Source organism: Suillus subaureus (assembly GCF_016647635.1).
Source record: "Suillus subaureus strain MN1 chromosome Unknown BJ212scaffold_14, whole genome shotgun sequence".
In the NCBI taxonomy this organism is placed as follows: domain Eukaryota; kingdom Fungi; phylum Basidiomycota; class Agaricomycetes; order Boletales; family Suillaceae; genus Suillus; species Suillus subaureus.
In genome coordinates this window covers 350,415-368,204 of record NW_024538570.1, presented here as the reverse complement: position 1 = coordinate 368,204, position 17,790 = coordinate 350,415, and the positions used below count along the sequence as shown (strand labels likewise).

The following is a 17,790-nucleotide window of genomic DNA, read 5'->3' as shown; positions in this document are numbered from 1 at the left end:
GTTGTCCGATACAAACTTCAACCCCGGCCCAGGGGTGATCATTGATACCATCGATCACTTGATCACTCGTAGAGTCTTGGAAAACTGTTCGCAACTCTACTATTCGGAAATTTCAACCTATCATAAGGATTCCTTGGTATGGTGTGAAACAGGCATCCAGCACGACGTACTATGTTGTTATCAAGAATTGAACTTCATGGAGACGTGAACATTCAGGTGACCATCGGCTTCCGCTATCTGCTGTCCTTGCTTATATATAGGTGCGCAGATATGACTTTTGCTGTTACTCTCGTACGTACTCACCCTTTTCTTTTATGTACTCGATTACTTGTTACATGCCTCATACAAATTCACCTTTGATTCTCAGTCTCAATCAGTGTATTAATTCCTCTTGAATAACGTCTCTCAGTCTTTTCAGCCAAAATCAAAGTGAGCTCTCTTATTTACGATTCCACGTCCACTTTCCCCCTTTCCCGTTGGAGCAGGGCCAGCGGCCTAAACCTGGAGCAAGGCAGACAAGCTGCGATGATGACGATAGATGCTAGCTACGAACATAGCGGAACCTAGTCTACGCGCTGACTAAGCTGTGGAAAGGGCCGATAGGCCCTTCGGTGCATAGCTCCTGCCCTTGGGACCCCTGGTCCACCGTTCCTAGTGCGAGCCTCTTCATTCGTAAGAAATCCAACTTGAACTTGATATCAATGTTTGAGGCGCCTTCATTCCCCTTTCCGTCTAATGAACAAGCGCACATGTACGTATCTGCCCTTGAAGCTTGACACTTGAGTCTCTTGGGGTTTAATCGCGGGCGATGATCAACCAGACGAATCAATAATTTGGCCCCACTTGCATTCTTCCTGCGTCACTCGAAGAGCAATAAGCGAGTCATTTTCGACCTAGGAATCCTCAGAGACATAAAAGAATTTGCGCCTGCTGCAACGGAGTAATTATTGCCTGACGTGACGCGGACGGTGGCAGAGTCTTTGGAGTCTTTGGAGTCTGGTGGAGTTGCTTCTTCATCGGTCGACTTGGTGTCTAAGTCACCTCCATCGGGATCATTGAGCCGTTCAGCGTCTGATGTGACTAAAATAACCTAATCTGTCTTGTCTCAGTGTCGGAGATCCCTCCTCATTTACGAGTGCCGAGTTTGTCCTCGGGGAAGGATCGAAGAAAGCTTTGGGTCTAGAGGCTGGTTCCTCCCTCAGTCCTATATTCTTTTCATCCACTCGTCTACTGGAAGACCATCTACACTTCATCACAGTTTCTGACCTAAACGTAGCAATCGGTCCCCACCCGCGCAATGGACTTTTTCGGGGATGGCAGCATGTATATCATTGATGCACCAGATTCTTCTCTGCTTCGTGCATGAGATTGGAAGGAATGGTTAGGCTTCTTCTTCATTGCAGGGCACGTTGATGGGCATATCAATATCCTTGCGCGTACATCCACAGACGGTGCTTGGATCTTACTAGGTGAAGATTCAGCTCATCACCCTTATCCAATCGCTGGAAAGATGTAAGTTGTGTACCATGCCGACGTGGGTGGCGTGGTGAGATGTGTCCATGACTACAAGGAAGTCGCGGAGGGGAGTCGTGCCAGGATAGCTGTCATGCATTTATTACAGGACAGGACGAGTGATTGCAGACTTCACTATATGTACGACATACTACACATTTAACCCACTACTACAGCTTTACCCAACGTGATAAAATCTTAACCGAACACCGCCACCTTGACCAACGAGTGCTACAAGAGATATCTAAAGCCTTTGAGCAGCCCCAGAGCCTGCTCTTCGGCTTCAGCAGCTTCATTGCACTGGGAAAGGTGCCTCCTAAATACCCAAAACATCACAATAGACATGGTGCTCGTCAAGGTGCACATGGCGTATGAGTTCGCGTATGAAGGCCCCCAACGGGACGGCCAAAAGTACCTGCGAGGCTTTAGCGGCACCAGAGTGAGAGGAAGCTGTGAACTGACGATGAACCGATGTAGCCAAGTGATGACATGGCATTGACTAATGCGATGGCTGCAGCGCGTTTCGACTGTGATCGGGAAAATGTGTTCATAACCCAGGTCAAAGACACAATGTGTGCAACTGGGGCCTGAGCCATAAAGAATCTTCACAGAGAACATTAAGGTTGTGGAATTGCAGGACGAGGAGAAGTTTCGTACAGGGACAAATATCGAACGGCCGTATTCATGGTAGAAAATGCAATCATGAACCCAAGGATGGCGACAAATAGAGGACCAGCGGTATGCCAGAAGCGATCGCCAGTAGCATCGGAGTGCCTTGATTATTGTTAATTCACCAATCGAGACTGTCGAGTAGATACTGACCTAGCTACAAGGAACGATGTTGCAGTTCCCAAAATCCACGGAGGTGCACAGAGCAAGAGGGTTATGGTCGAATTGTAACCCATTGTAGCAGATAGTGTCGGGAAAAAAATGCGGAACGACAAAGAAGCGTCCATCAAAATAAGAGCACCACCAAGCCACCATACCCTCCAATCTGTAAGTGCCTCAACAAGGCCAGACCAACCCTCCACAGACGTGCCTTCATGCTCATTTCCGACCACAACTTCCTCCTCCATCCGTCGCTTAGCCAGGGTCCGTTCATCAGGTAAAAGCCAAACACTCGGCGATGATGGGAAATCTGGCAAAATCCAGATTGCAGACACTGCAACCACAATTGTCAAGATCCCCTCGATAAAGAAGAGCCACCTGTGGCAGCACCGTCAGAGCGGTTCTACTTTGAGAGCATGCTTATTTCGCCTCTGACCTCCAACCCGTAAAACCTAGTGTACCATCTAGGCCTGCCAAAATTCCTGACGCTATAAGAGCACTGAAAGCATTACTGATTGAGCTGCCGCAAGCAAGAAGCGCTGTGCGGAACCCTAGCTCATTGCGCTTGTACCTAGAGGAATTTCAGAATACACTGTTCGGAGGTATTGGGCAACTATACCATCGTGAAAGAAGGAAAATAGCCCCAGGGAAAAACGCCGCCTCGACAAACCCAAGCATGAGGCGCAAGATAAGAATGGTATGATACCTGATTAAAGTAGCGTTAACTCAAGAGCAGCAAAAGTAATACATACTAACGTTTGTGCTACGCCTTCTCATGACCCTCGTCAGGCAATATCGATCAAGTGAATGATGTACGTACCCATGAACATAGTGATAGCACCCCATATTGCCATGCAGCTTGAGAGGTACAGCGATGGCCTCGTCATGCGATCTAAGAACATGTTGCTTTTGAATTCTCGGATGGGCTACAGAAGGATAGCGTGCTGGAACATACGAAGGAGTCTGCGTCAACAAATACCCCACGTAAAAGATGCTCATGAGTGTGTTAAACTGATTCCCCGTCATACCGAGGTCTTCCTCAAGACCACGCAGCCTTGCCGCACTATCTTGACCGAGAGGTAATTAAGCCACACTACAATCGTTAGTTCCAAGGGCCACATACGCTGCATTAGTCCGGTCCATCTAAGCACAAATTAATGCAATAGCGGAAACACTAAATATACCAACTCACACAGCTCATAATGTAGATCAGAACTAGGAAGGCAACTCGAAGGTCTAACTTACGGAGAAGCCTCTTCTCCACCATCTGTCTGTTCTGTTCATCGTATTCAGGAAGCACTGGACTACCACTGCTTCTGTCAGAGGCACCATAGTGGGAATGTTTGCCTGCACCGAGCAAGGGGTGATCTGACATTCCTATGGGGTATGGACGAAAGAGACGCTGAGCAGCAGATTCCCGCTAGCCTGTCAGCATACCGATATATGGGTTTATATCGGATGCCCTCAGGTTCCGATTCATACTTCGGAGCCTATGCGACTCCCAAGCTACTACATATATATCATATGCCGTATTAACGAAAATAATCCTGCAGTCGGGAAGATCGGTTATGGAAGGGACCGGCCGAGCCGAACAAGGAGTCAACTAACACTTTCTTTGGCAAAACGAGCGGTCGACCGTTTTTCTAACCCCACGTTACACTTAAACTGGTAGTATGAATGAGTCAATGACTCTGTCTTCCTTCCACATGGGGTTTCTAGACGGATGGACTCGTCGGACATGTCACTAGATCAACGTTGAACGCGCTGGGGATATGTAACTGATGATTTGTGTATGGCGTGTTGTGGCTAGTTCAACACCACATCATCCAACTCAGTACTGGCAAAGTCTTCCAGAAGTTCTACCCTCACGTTTCTCATCGATCATCGATATCTTGATTGACTGTTAAAATCAACTATCTTTTGTTCGACATCGCCTTCACAGTCATTCACGGCCAAGGTGTAATCTACTTCGTTGATTCGTTGATTTGTCAGTGTACAACGGGTCTGGCTAGCGTGACTCTGTTGTCAAGATTTGAACTTTGTGAAGTCACTGAGGGTGCCACCGTCTGCTTTCCTCGGCATATATAGGCACGTTTGAATCCTGGTTTTGATTCATCGTTGAACTTGATACCAATATCGACAGATGCGCATTCACTTCCTCCTCCATTTGATGAACAGGCGTATATGTATGTATCTGCCCTTGAAGCTGGACACCTCAATGTTTCTTTGAGTCTAATGGCGGCCGATCGATCGGACGATCCCATAATTTTTCCCTCACTCACATTTTTACTGCGTCATTCGAAAGCAATAAGCGGATTGTGTTCGACCTAGAAATATCAAAGAGTTTGCACGTGCTGCAATACCAGTAGTGCCTGATGTGAAGCAGACTGCGGCAAAGTCTTTGGAGGGTAGTGGAACTCCCCTTTCATCAGTTGACCTGGTAGTCTTAAGTCACCTCCATTGGGATCAGTGAGCCGTTCCAAGTCAGCATTCGAGGTGGTATGAATTGCCTAACCTGTCTTCCCTCAGCGTCGGAGATCCCTCCCCGTTAACGACTGCCGAGTTCATCCTCGGGGAAGGATCGAAGCAAGCTTTTTCAGACCCTGGTTCCTGCCACAGTGCTATAGCCTTTTCATACATTCGTCCACCGCAAGACCGTTTACGCTTCGTTACAGCTTCTGATTTAAATGTGGAAATCGGTCGAAAGTATTGACCAATTAGACTTGTGTAAAGGAAGATTAAACTCGAGTATACAATGGATGACAAGTTTCCGTAGGCTGAAATATTCTGATTAGAATGTACCGGAGTCTATCCAGCAGCTGCTTCTCGACGAAGACAAGGCTTAACTTTTCGGTGGTGATGAAAGAGTTCAGGTCCTCGCTGCTGTTATCATTACAGGGAGTGAGGTATCATGACAAGAGCGCTTTGACACTCGGCACCCACATCGTTTTTTCCTTTACCAACCGCAACTGCTTCCAAATCCTCGCATCAACACTCCATGGTAGGTACTACACCGGATAGCCAAAACGACAGAGCCTTCACCACTACAATGGGTGTTATTGATGCATCCACTTTCTCCTCACTACTTACTGCAGGTTTTGCGCAAGCCTGGTATGAAATGCGATGATGCCTCGGCGCATGGAAATCCACGGATAGATAAATGCTTCCTTGATGCCGGATGTGTACACAATAACCTGCCACTATGAACCGACGCAAATTGCGCGGCTCGAAATGGTTGGCGCTTGAAGTCAACGTGTTGGCCATGCTTCTAACGTTCGGCCCCAGCCTCTGCCAAAGGATAAGACGCTCATCCCCTTCTCACACTCTTCTCGTTTTCCTCCATCATTTTATTTACACTGATCTACGACCACTCGCAGTGAGTGAAGACCGTAGGCCAGATTCTCCGCCAGGAGCCTCCAGATCCAGCCGGGCAAATGTTGCTGAAAGCTCAGGTATGTGATCTCTGAAATTCATCGCTGCCCTTATGCATTCTTCGTCCAGAACCAACCTCGTAGAAGAATCTGTCAGTCCCTGTGGAAATTGAAGAATGCGTTAACCAAAAAACTTCCTGTGCGTAAATGTGAATACTGATTGTCCTGAATATGGCTGAGATTGTACAGAAACGCTTCAAGCGAACAAGCAATCATACCACTGCAGTCGAGAACGTTGAAATTGAAGGGGCTTCGTCGAGTCAGAAAGTCGAGGTAAGTGCTTGAACTTGCTATCCTGGTCCTTCAGTTTTCTCAGAGGCGCCTAGGACACGATGCATCTTCATGCTTCGAACGACAGCAAGCATCCCACCACATCTGAGATTCCTAGCGACTCTATGAACCAAGGGCTGTTCGGAGAGCCTACTTCACAGGTATTTTCGTCAAATACTTTGACTCTCATCTCTAATTTTGACGGTCCCACAGGTTCAGGCTGCCCCTTCTGGCGAGGAGGAAGAGCCTGATTCCCAATTAGTTGATACTGAACTTCAGGATGCCTGTGATGGTACAGAAACTATGAGACTACTCGGGGGACATGGGGCTTCTATGACATCCGCTGCCAACAATGCCCCAGCGGGTCTCGCCGCTGCGGATGATTTTGAGACAACGTATCTTCAACCCCTAAAGATTATCGATGCCGTCCTTGAGAAGATCGCGGATGTATGGGCCATTCTTGTTGATGGGAAATGAACTAATCAAGTGGTATAGGTACACCCGTACGCAAAGATGGCGCTGGGTGTGCTATCTGCTGCATCCAAAGTATGTCTGGTTTCTCCCGAAGTACAATCTCCTATTCAGAAGTCGTAATTCCATGCAGATTATAATCGCTCAGGCAGAGCGCGACAAATCAATCTGTAGTCTTCTCAAGAAATTGGCTGAAGTTTACTGCTTCATGACTCAAGATGACAGCCTTGTCAAAATCGAATCGATGCGCGGTATCGTTGGAAATATCGTTCAGCAGACCCTTGAGTGTGCCCGTTTCATCAGGGACTACTCAGAGACAAAGAGCTTTTGTGAGTCACCAAGCTATCGCACTTCGTACATGAACCTTATACTATTATCGTAGGGAAGAGACTTGGGAAAAATGTTCTCTCGGAAACCGATGGCATCATCAAACAGTACAGCAACACTTTGGACGACCTTCTACAACAATTCCGGGACCAAGTTGATCGGGACGTCGCCGTATTCGTCCAACGAACGAGTAAGGATTCAGACACGCTTCTGTCTTTACGTTCACTCACACCGTTTCAGGCGATACCCTGGATCTTGGGGATATCGCATATGCAAAAGGCGCAGGACTAAATACCATGAAACAGTGCCTACCAGGGACGCGCACGGAGATTCTCTCCCAGATTACGGATTGGATCAACGGCAGCGAGGATGCTGCTGAACGTGTGCTGTGGCTATCTGGTCCTGCAGGGACGGGCAAATCGGCCATCGCTCACACGATTGCGAAGTGGTTCAGCGACATGGGGGTGCTCGGTTCATGTTTTTGTTTCGACAAGACCGAGAAACGCCATGAAACAGTTTTCTCCACCATCGCTCGTGACCTAGCTGATCGTGATCCGGAGATGAGACGGGCATTAGCGGACGCAGTCAAAAATTCCACTTCACTCAAGAACTCGAAGGACATTTTCCAGCAGTGGGAGAAGCTTCTCATGGAACCACTGAAGAAATCTTCTAGGCCAAGTGTAGGACCTGTCTTGATCGTGATCGAAGCACTGGACGAGAGCGGCGGAGTGGAGACACGGCGAGACCTTCTTCGCATGCTTGCCGGTAAACTTCGGAACAAAGGTCTTCCCCACATCACAGAACTCCCATCCAACTTTCGGATTCTCGTCACCTCTCGCCCACTTCATGACATCGAAGATGCATTTCACGGCGCTCAGCATATTCTACAGTTATCCATGGACGAGATTCCAGCAGCAGTGGCGGAGCGCGACATCTGCGCTTTTGTTTCTGACAAGCTAGAAGGGCTGCCGCATTTTGGGGACAAAGAGTTTGTAAACCTCGCTACGAAAGCCGATGGACTTTTCGAATGGGCACGTCTTGCATGCGAATACATTAAAGGAAGCCTTCCCGGTATAAATCCGAGGTCTCGCTTTGAAACTGTCGTAAACCGCGATCCTGGGGCATGGACAAACAAGTTGTATGATATGTATCGGCTTATTTTGGCAGATATCTGGCCACGAGATTTTTTTTTTTTTTGATCATTGTTTATTGTCCGTTGGGGCGATGCCCTATGGTAGACAACACATACAGGTATATACTTGTTCATTACATTATTGCTTTGCGAATTTCGTTTGATGTGCTTTCATTGGTCCAAGGCCACGAGATCAGTGTAACGATGACGAGTACCAGGAAGCACTAGAGGGGTTTCGTTCCGTGATGGGACAAATACTCAGCACAGCTGAACCCCTCCCTTTCGATTCCCTCAACGCCATGCGGAACTGTTTTCCAAACCACAGTAAACATTACAAAATGAACATCATACAACATATGGGATCCCTCCTCAGCGGCACAACGGACTCACGCATCCCCGTCAAACCCCTTCACGCATCCTTCCAAGAGTTCCTCACACACGAACCATCCAGCAGGGACTTTTTCATCAAGTTGACGAAGGCGCAACACTACGACTTGGCATTGGCATCACTTCGAGTGATGGAACGTGGCCTTCGCTTCAATATATGTGATTTAAAGTCATCATACCTCCCTAATCGCGAAGATACCGGACTGGCTCAACGAGTCAAAACATCCATTCCCCCACATATTTCTTATTCCTATCGATTCTGGGCTACTCATGTTCAAGCAACGGACTTCGACGATGAGCTCGCAAAGGCGATGAGGTCATTCTTCGGCGACGAGCGACTGCTCTTCTGGATCGAAGCACTCGGACTTCTCAATGCAATCAGGGGTGCAATTATTGTGCTTCCACTCATTGCCAAGTGGTTGAAGGTGAGCACATGCCTATGAGGCAGTGTCGGATGAGCAGCTCATACATAAAGATAGGGCCATCCTGGATACGAAGATTTGCGGACCACCGTGATGGATGTACAAAGATTCATCCAAGTGTTTGGCGGCATGATTTTGCACAGCACGCCACATCTGTATGTATCAGGGCTCCCATTCTCGCCGGTCAACTCCACCATGGCTACCAGATTCATGGCAAAGTTTCCAAATAACCTTCGTCTGGCATCCGGCCGTGATTTAAACTGGACGGTTGTTCAGATTGTGCTGAGTGGACACACTGGTCCGGTTCGATCAGTTGCATTCTCACCTGATGGTACTCGCATCGCGTCTGGTTCGGAGGATAAGATGATACGACCATGGGATGCAGCGACGGGACAGCCATTGGGTGAGCCCTTGGAGGGGCACACTAGTTGTGTTTTGTCAGTCTCGTTCTCACCGGATGGCACTCGCATTGCGTCTGGTTCAAGGGATAACACTGTGCGATTGTGGGATACAGTGACGGGACAGGCATTGGGTGAGCCCTTGGAGGGGCACACTAATTCGGTTTCGTCAGTCTCGTTCTCACCGGATGGTGCTCGCATCGCGTCTGGTTCAGTGGATAACACTATGCGGCTGTGGGATGCAACGACAGGACAGGCATTGGGTGAGCCCTTGGAGGGGCACACTAATTCGGTTTCGTCAGTCTCGTTCTCACCGGATGGTACTCGCATCGCGTCTGGTTCTTTTGATCACACTGTGCGGGTGTGGGATGCTGCAACGGGTCGGCCATTGGGTGAGCCCCTGGAGGGGCACACTAATTTGGTTTTGTCAGTCTCGTTCTCACCGGATGGTACTCGCATCGCGTCTGGTTCTTTGGATACCACTGTGCGGCTGTGGGATGCAGCAACAGGACAAGCATTGGGTGAGCCCTTGAAGGGGCACACTAGTTTGGTCTGGTCAGTCTCATTCTCACCGGATGGTAATCGCATCGCATCTGGTTCTTTGGATACCACTGTGCGGCTGTGGGATGTAGTGACGGGACAGCCGTTGGGTGAGCCCTTGGAGGGGCACACTGGTCCGGTTCGATCAGTTGCGTTCTCACCTGATGGTACTCGCATCGTGTCTGGTTCGGAGGATAAGATGGTACGACTGTGGGATGCAGCGACGGGACAGGCATTGGGCGAGCCATTGGAGGGGCACACTGGAGAGGTTTGGTCAGTCCCGTTCTCACCAGATGGTACTCGCATCGCGTCTGGTTCTTTTGATCACACTGTACGGCTGTGGGATGCAGTGAAAGTGCAGCCATCCCCCATGTTCAGAGAGCCAGATTCTTCCTCATCTTCACTGCATCGAAGCGCCGCACCTCCCACCCAAGAAAGCCGTACCATGCTCACCAGCACTTGTAACGATCACCTCATTTCCTTCTCGTCCAACAAAGAACACGCTCTACCCAACCCCGCTGACTTGCTAGCACCCATTTCGCATCATAATTCTAAGTCAACCCCTTTCTTGCTACAGGCTGATGGATGGATCATGGGACCCAACCATCGGCTCCTTTTCTGGGTACCTCCCGCTTCCAGACATGCATTCTATACCCCTTGGACTTCATTGGTGATACCAAGAGGATATCCCGAACTTGATTTGAGACGCATGGCACATGGGACGCACTGGTCGAATTGTCACGATGCGTGAGTCCTTAGCCTTTGACATCTGTCCTTGCAGTTGCTAACATTAGGACTTCTAGCTCTACGTAACAATCATTCTATTGCTGCAATATCGAGTGTGCCGTTCGATTCTTTGATTCTTTGTCAATTTCTATACCTAGCACCGAGCCTGAATTTATGGTTGTCCAACTGCTGCAGAGTGCACTAGTTAATATGTATTACTCTAGTACTAGGTACGTTTGCAGTAGCATTTTCGCGCCGTTTTCGTCGCCTTCTGCTTTTGACTTTCCAGTGAATCTAATATTTCCACATGATGTGCACTGTGAAGAGCCACGGAAACTTCGTCGTAGCCAAGTGGCGAAGAATGAGCGTCTTAGTACAGTATAGGACCGGCATTTGAGCCAAACAGCTACCACACACTCGATATTTGCTTATCGACCCATCGAATAGCACAGATGTATCGGAAATACATAAATCTTGTATACTGTCGAGTAGAAATGAAAAAAAAATAATGCATGCATGCTACAGGTCAGAAACATGCCCTCTCTCAGCATCAATCAATGCAGCGAGAAGGAATTGTTCGATTATCAATGTCAGAAATCCTGCCAAATGAAAGATTTATATCCATAGTACAGTTTTGGTACAATAACATAAGTCCAACACACAACGATGTGCTGCCACTGGGATTCCGGACGAGGGTCTCAAAATATGTTATCAAAGTGTTTATCAGGGCAAGATAGTGAAACTAACCCAATTTGGACTTTCATTTCCGGATTCAAAAAACACTGTCCTGCAGTCACCCTTGGCTCGTATCCTGCGCGTCTCAGTCATGGTTGGACGTCCAAAGTCGGTCACAAGGAAAAAACAACTTGCTAAGCAAGAGCAAGAGATTGCCATCACTCGAGCCATCAATGAGTACCGTACCGAGCAGAGAAAAAATTGGAGCGGTGGAAGGAGGAAAAAGAACGCGCGAAGATAGAGAAGCGTTGGCTAGCATGGAAAAAGCCGACACGAGGTAAGTTGGAAGCGCCGTTACCTAAACCAGTAGTTGCGGAGGGCACTGCAGGTGACGAGCTTGATGTCGACGAGGATGAGCGCGAGAATGCCAGTGACGAGGATGAAGAGGAGTAGTAACTAGCCTGAGGATCGTTACGGTACGACAATCGCTTAGATGGTACTCTCGCACTCTATAAATCTATATTAGGGCTGGTGGTGAAAAAAACAGATATCAAGACATTCTACTGATCCACGCACTGTGCACGCATCACTCATTCGATTGCTCTGTAGCGTTGCATTAGCATGGTCATCATATATTCAAACATGACTGCCAAATCAAAATTTTAATTTATGTACAGGTGTTTACTTGAGACGGTCAACAAAATTCACTGGCTCAAATGCCGGTCCTATACTGTAAGCAGATTGTTTGAGCCCATTGTGCAACTTCGTCTAGAATTACACAAATTTTGCAAATTTAAGCTCGGGAGGGTTTTCTTGATGGGCCAATGACCTTTTTTTTAATCTTGCCTGTTGTTCGCAGGCTCACTTCAAGCTCCGAACGGCACCTGGAGTTATCTCCTTCCAACGTCGTCATTTTCCATCCTTCCGTCGCTCACTCAAGACAAGCTCGCAATTTCAGAGCTTTCGGGTTTGCTTATCTTACGCATGTCGTCTCTTGAGTTCGAGTATTCCAGTCCACATGGAAGATATTGCATGCGAACTGGAAGACTCGAGCTCAAGGTACCAATACTAGTTTAGCTAGGTGACGAAAGACTGGCCACTGATACTCAAATGAGGGACAATTAATTTGACTATTAAAGACAAATTTTGTCCATCGAGGACGTCAATGAGTCGATCATTGAGGTGCGTTTCTATCGAGTATCAATGTACCTTTCAATCCTGATTCATGACGGTCTTTCCGGCATGTAGGTCATAAGCATTGTGCCTCACTGCAGGAAACGCTGTCCAGTACTTTGTCGGTTAGCTTCCGGGCGTCATACATCCGTATACTTCCCCAGACTGGATACCCATCAGGTGCCAATACGAAGGAACAGCACGCAGTAGCAACGAACCGCCGGTACAACATCACATACTATAAACGGCTGGGTAAGTGACCGTTTACTCGGATGTGGACGTCGACGTTTCAATGACCGCGTTGATCATGGACAAACCAACGACGTTTAAGACGGCCGAGTTTGTCCTCGGGGAAGGATCGAAGCAAGCTTTTTAGACCCTGGTTCCCGCCACAGCCCTATAGCCTTTTCATCCATTCGTCCACCGGAAGACTATTGGCGCTTCGTTACAGCTTCTGATCTAAACGTGGAAATCGGTCCCTACCCGTGCGCAATGGACATTTTCAGGGATGGCAGCATGTATATCGTTGATGCATCCGGGGCACGCTGACGGGCATATCAACATCCTTGCATGCACTTCCCTAGACGTTGCTTGAATTCTGCTAGGCGCAGATTCAGTTCATCACCCTGATCTGATCACTGGGAGGAACCAAATTTCGTCCCGTGTCGATGCGAAAACGGGCGCGGTGACATGTGCCCACCAGTACAAAGAAGTCGCGGAGGAAAACATTCACAAAATGAGGTCGCTGTTGGAGATCCCGAGGGTGCAGGTTCTGGTAGCACATAATATTGTCTAGTATGAAGGAAATAAGGGTAAAGAAGTCTTACCGCACACAATGCCGCCACTTGTATAATGATGGATGCCGTAGAAGTCATGCATTTTCATATCACAATGCAGTGCGGGTGATTGCATACATCTCCCACTACACGCGACGTAGTTGATGACCTGGAAGAGCGTGACTCGAACAGTGCATTAATGTATTTTAGTGCTGCATGTACAGTATATATGTTAATAGCCAGACCCCCTCCCATAGTTTCCGCTGCTGAACATGGCTGCAATCCTGAAGACAGCTGAGCAGCAACTCGGAATACTAGAGGAGATATCTCAAACCCTTGGGTAGCCCTAGAGATTGCTCTTCGGCTTCAGCAGCTTCATTACACCGGGAAAGGTGCCTCCTAAACACCCATAACATCGCAATGCATACGACGCTTGCCAAGATGCAAATGAGGTACGAGTTCACGTATGAAGGTCCCCAACTGGATGGCCAGAAGTACCTGTGACGGCGTTAGTAGTAGCACGTAGCACGAGGTCACTGTAAACTGACGATGAACTGATCGCGCCAGCTGACGCCATGGAATTTATGAGTGCGATGGCTGCAGCGCGTTTCGATTGTGATTGGGAAAACGTATTCATGATCCAAGTCAAACAGACAACATAGGCGACTGGGCTCTGAGTCATCAAGAATCTTAACGGTGCACGTAAGTCATTGGAATCGCAGAACGAGGATGGGAGAGTTCGTACAGGGATATATATCGCATAGTCGTATTCATAGTAGAAATTGCGAGTATAAATCCAGCGATGCCGAGGAGCATAGGACCAACAATATGCCAGAAGCGATCACCAGTTACATCGGAGTGCCTTAATTCAGTTATATTAATTCACCTAACGGACATGTGAAGTAAATACTGACCTGGCTACGAGAAACGAAGTTGCAGTTCCCAAAATCCACGGAGGTGCGCAGAGCAAGAGGCTCGTAGTAGCGTTGTAACCCATTGTAGCGGATAGAGTCGGGAAGAAAATACCAAATGACATCGAGGAACTCATCAAGTTAAGGGAAGCACCAACCCACCATACCCTCCAATCCATAAGAGCCTCGACAAGACCAGAATAATATTCTTCGGGTTTACTTTTGTGCTCATTGTCGCCCGCGACCTCCTCCTCCATCCGTTGTTTGGCCAGGATCTGTTCGTTAGGCAAAAGCCAGAGGTTCGGCGTTGAAGGAAAATCAGGTAAAATCCAGCCTGCAGACACCGCGACCACGATGGTCAAAGCGCCCTCCACAAAAAAGAGCCACCTGCAGCAGCAAAATCAGAACAGCTTGACTTCTTAAAAGCACGCGCATTTAGGCTCAGACCTCCAAGCCGTAAAACCTAGTGTACCATCTAGGCTTCCCAAGATACCTGATGCGAAAAGAGCACCAAAAGCATTACTGATCGAGGCACCGCAAGAAAGAAGTGCTGTGCGTAATCCTAGTTCATTGCCCTTGTACCTAGAGGAATTTCAGTACATGCTGTTTGGAGTTATTGGACAATGATACCATCGTGAAATAAGGAATACAGCTCCGGGAAAGAATGCTGCCTCCACAAATCCAATGAAGAAGCGCAAAATAAGAGCGGCATGATATCTAGAGCAGGGTTAACAGTGAACAGCACTAAAAAGTCTAGATACCAACGTTTGAACCGCACCTTTCATGACCCCTCATTAAGCAATATCGATCAAGTAAACGTTGTACGTACCCATCAACACGGTGAGAACACCCCATATTGCCATGCAGCTCGAGAGATATAGTGATGGCCTCTTCATGTGGTGTAAGATCATGTTACTTTTCAATTATTAGATATGCTGCAAAAGGATCAGGTGCTAGAACATACGAAGGAGCTTGCGTCAACAAATATCCCACATAAAGGATGCTGGTAAGTGTGTTGAATTGGTTCCCCGTCATGCCAAGGTCCTCCTCGTAACCACGCAGCCTCGCTGCACTTGCAAGTGGACGGTTAAGCAACTCTTACTCCAAGTAATTTCGAAGGCCACGTACGCTGCATTAGTGCGGTCCATCTGTGAACAGATTTTAGGCAGTCGAGGGAACGTTAGGTGCCCCAACTCACATAGTTCATAATGTAAACCAGAACTAGGAAGGCTACCCGAAGATCCAACTTACGGAGAAGCCTCTTCTCCACAGTTGATCTGTCGATGTAGTCCAAAGCAAGCGTTGGACTGTCATCACTGCTTCTGCCAGGAATTTCGTATTCGGAACTGTAGTCGACGGTAGCAAGCAGGGGACGATATGATATTCCTGAGGATGAAAGAATCAGTGGCTTCCATTTCGGCAACCGAGTGCCAATATATGCATAGAGTCTTCCGGGTTCAATCATGATAGTAATATCAAGTCGGAGACTACCAAGTTGAAGGGAAAATAACTTAACCACATCATTACTTACGGGAGTTAAGTAGGACGGCGTTACGTACCATCTACGTTAGGCAAGTGTCTGGACTCCGTAGTCATGGTTTGATCATGTCGCAGCTGCAACTTGAAATTAAGACTTTACTAACGGTCCTCGACTTGACTAACAGGTCTGCATGGTTATGCTGTCAGTTGGTTGTGAGTCTCATTACAGGCAAAGTTTGACGCACTTATCAGATGTAGTACTGTGCGAGGTGCAGATAACCGGTGGGACATTTAGAAGAATCAATTGTCTCTACTACTACATGGTTTGCCTAGTAGGAGAAACTGCAATAGTTTGAATAAAAGTGCGTTCCGATATTTGCTTCCGATGCGTGCGAGTCAGACCCTGAAACCACTTTACACCTTTAGACCACAATCTATGTACCTTGCATAGTACTCGGTGACTTGAATTGCATCAACATGACTCTGCTTTGCAACCTCAAGAGACAAAGGCTTCCCTTTGTCCATAGTCCGAAGTGATTTAGCCGCGGCGTCCTTAGCAGCGTCTTAATTGCGATGCGTTGTCAATACTAAACTCGAAGTTGCTGATTTGTGTCTGGGCATTGATGTTTTCTTTCTGTGCGACAAGAATACTTAGTATGAGGTCAGCTGGGTCTGCAGAGTTTTCCCCTCGCGCTCAGGTGCGATCATGTGCTATCAGCCATCTGGGCTTCCATAAATAAAGGTCACTTTTTCTTCCTCCTGCCTTGTGGTCAGCCTACCTGGGACAACTGTGACAGATCATCGATCACCACCCGAAGTGACGCAAAAACTTTCGAGTGGTCATCTACTTGCCCTAAGAGCGACTGACACCAACGGGTGTATGTATGTATGCATGTCTGTAGTATCTCGTTCAACGCTTTATTTTGACGGTCGTGCCCAGCAGGATGAATACCGAGCAGACCATCACAGGGACCCTGATATGAATCTAACGCGTGTTTTGCGGTCGCATTGGTAGGCGCTGCCGCGGTACGCTTGGTGCAAGCGCAGGTGAGTTGCTACTTCATTCCAGTAGTGATACAACAAGAAATAGGTTTGCTTAGACCTTTCAAATACACTTTGAAACACCATATGTTAAATAAATACTGCGACAGATCCTCGACCAAATTTCTCCCTGCAGACCACTCGGCAAGCATTTCCAAGTCCCTACACAGTACTGCTAGTTGATACATGAACGCGCTCTTGGAAGACAATTGAAGTCATGCTAGTTTCTGCGTCGGAGTCGGCCACGAGCTTAGCGTGATATTCTCGAACACTAAGGATGAGGCGTGGTCCCAGCACAAACATCTGCACACCCAATAGAATCTCACAAGCACCATATAGTATCTGAGTTCCCATAGAATTTGAATTCTACAGAAACGATGAGCAGTGGTTACACGCAGATATCAGCGACAGGTTGGCGCACCACGGACTCTGGAGAGAGAAGACCAAGCTGGAGGCAAGAGACACAAACGAAGCTAGTACGCACGGAACGTTAGCAGAAAAAGATCACCGCATTCACATTACAAGCTCACCTTGCAAAATAAAGCACGTGAGATTTTATTAGCACTCTGAAACAGTCCCCGATGGTCGATCCTGTCGATGAACCTGAGTCGTCGCAAGTCACGGAAGTATTTCACAGCAATCCAAACTGAAAGGCACAGTGCGAGGGCCTCCCAAACAGTGTTAAGCATTCAAATCATCGAGGTCAGAAGCTGGACATCCCCCTCATATTCAGGAGCGCACATATATGTGCCAGAGAGTATCAACTCCTCTGGTGTTCGTCCAATGAGCCATGTTCTTCAAGTCAACAAGTGAAGCTTACCCGCTACAGCATCCTTGAGCACCATTGCCGCGATCACTCCGCAGGCGATGTTTACAGCCAGGAAGATAATAACAAGGAAGATAAGCATCGTCCCAGATCTCTGATACATGGCATATAACCGAGCTATCATGATGACTTGCATCACGTTTCAGTCGAGTCAATATCACAGAGGTATTGCAGCTGAGTAACTCACCGCCCAACACGGCAACTACAACCACATTTGTCCCATTGATTGCGTAGTTCATAACATTGCCTGAAATACCCAATTAGCGATCACCCTCATACTAGGATCCAACACTCCGACTCACACCTATTGAGCCATTATGTGGAGCCATTTTCAACGTTCCGAATCTTACTCACTCCTACAAATAGCTCAATAAGTGTATTCAATGAATGGGAATGAGACGATTGCGAAATACTAACTGCATCTGTCATTGAGGCCAATGGCATACTTGCTGTGTGCCACCGGTC

The 17,790-nt window shown here is 47.8% G+C and overlaps 4 protein-coding genes across 4 annotated transcripts; 2 read left to right on the top strand and 2 right to left on the bottom strand.

Annotated features, from left to right (window-relative positions):
• Positions 1-1,743: 1,743 nt before the first annotated feature.
• Positions 1,744-3,715, bottom strand: BJ212DRAFT_1270565 (MFS general substrate transporter; the record flags this gene model as incomplete). Its single annotated transcript, XM_041330900.1, has 10 exons — positions 1,744-1,927; positions 1,975-2,115; positions 2,170-2,286; positions 2,335-2,718; positions 2,777-2,911; positions 2,960-3,046; positions 3,157-3,246; positions 3,296-3,403; positions 3,464-3,483; positions 3,533-3,715. The coding sequence occupies 10 exons, from the start codon at positions 3,713-3,715 to the stop codon at positions 1,744-1,746; spliced, it is 1,449 nt and encodes a 482-aa protein (XP_041193577.1).
• A 6,097-nt stretch (positions 3,716-9,812) lies between these two features.
• On the top strand, positions 9,813-10,882 carry BJ212DRAFT_1429989 (uncharacterized protein). The gene is made up of 2 exons (XM_041337680.1): positions 9,813-10,465; positions 10,522-10,882. Exons 1-2 carry the CDS (start codon positions 9,918-9,920, stop codon positions 10,529-10,531), a joined length of 558 nt encoding a protein of 185 aa, XP_041193576.1. The 5' UTR covers positions 9,813-9,917; the 3' UTR covers positions 10,532-10,882.
• Positions 10,883-11,352: 470 nt separating this feature from the next.
• On the top strand, positions 11,353-13,103 carry BJ212DRAFT_1587366 (uncharacterized protein; the record flags this gene model as incomplete). The annotated part of the gene is made up of 5 exons (XM_041342405.1): positions 11,353-11,456; positions 11,797-11,851; positions 12,278-12,301; positions 12,394-12,544; positions 12,898-13,103. 5 exons carry the CDS (start codon positions 11,353-11,355, stop codon positions 13,086-13,088), a joined length of 525 nt encoding a protein of 174 aa, XP_041193575.1. The 3' UTR covers positions 13,089-13,103.
• Positions 13,104-13,382: 279 nt separating this feature from the next.
• On the bottom strand, positions 13,383-15,575 carry BJ212DRAFT_1480386 (MFS general substrate transporter; the record flags this gene model as incomplete). Its single annotated transcript, XM_041340075.1, has 12 exons — positions 13,383-13,566; positions 13,617-13,757; positions 13,814-13,930; positions 13,983-14,366; positions 14,427-14,561; positions 14,610-14,696; positions 14,745-14,757; positions 14,809-14,894; positions 14,944-15,051; positions 15,108-15,127; positions 15,178-15,365; positions 15,539-15,575. 12 exons carry the CDS (start codon positions 15,573-15,575, stop codon positions 13,383-13,385), a joined length of 1,500 nt encoding a protein of 499 aa, XP_041193574.1.
• Between the last annotated feature and the right edge of the window lie 2,215 nt (positions 15,576-17,790).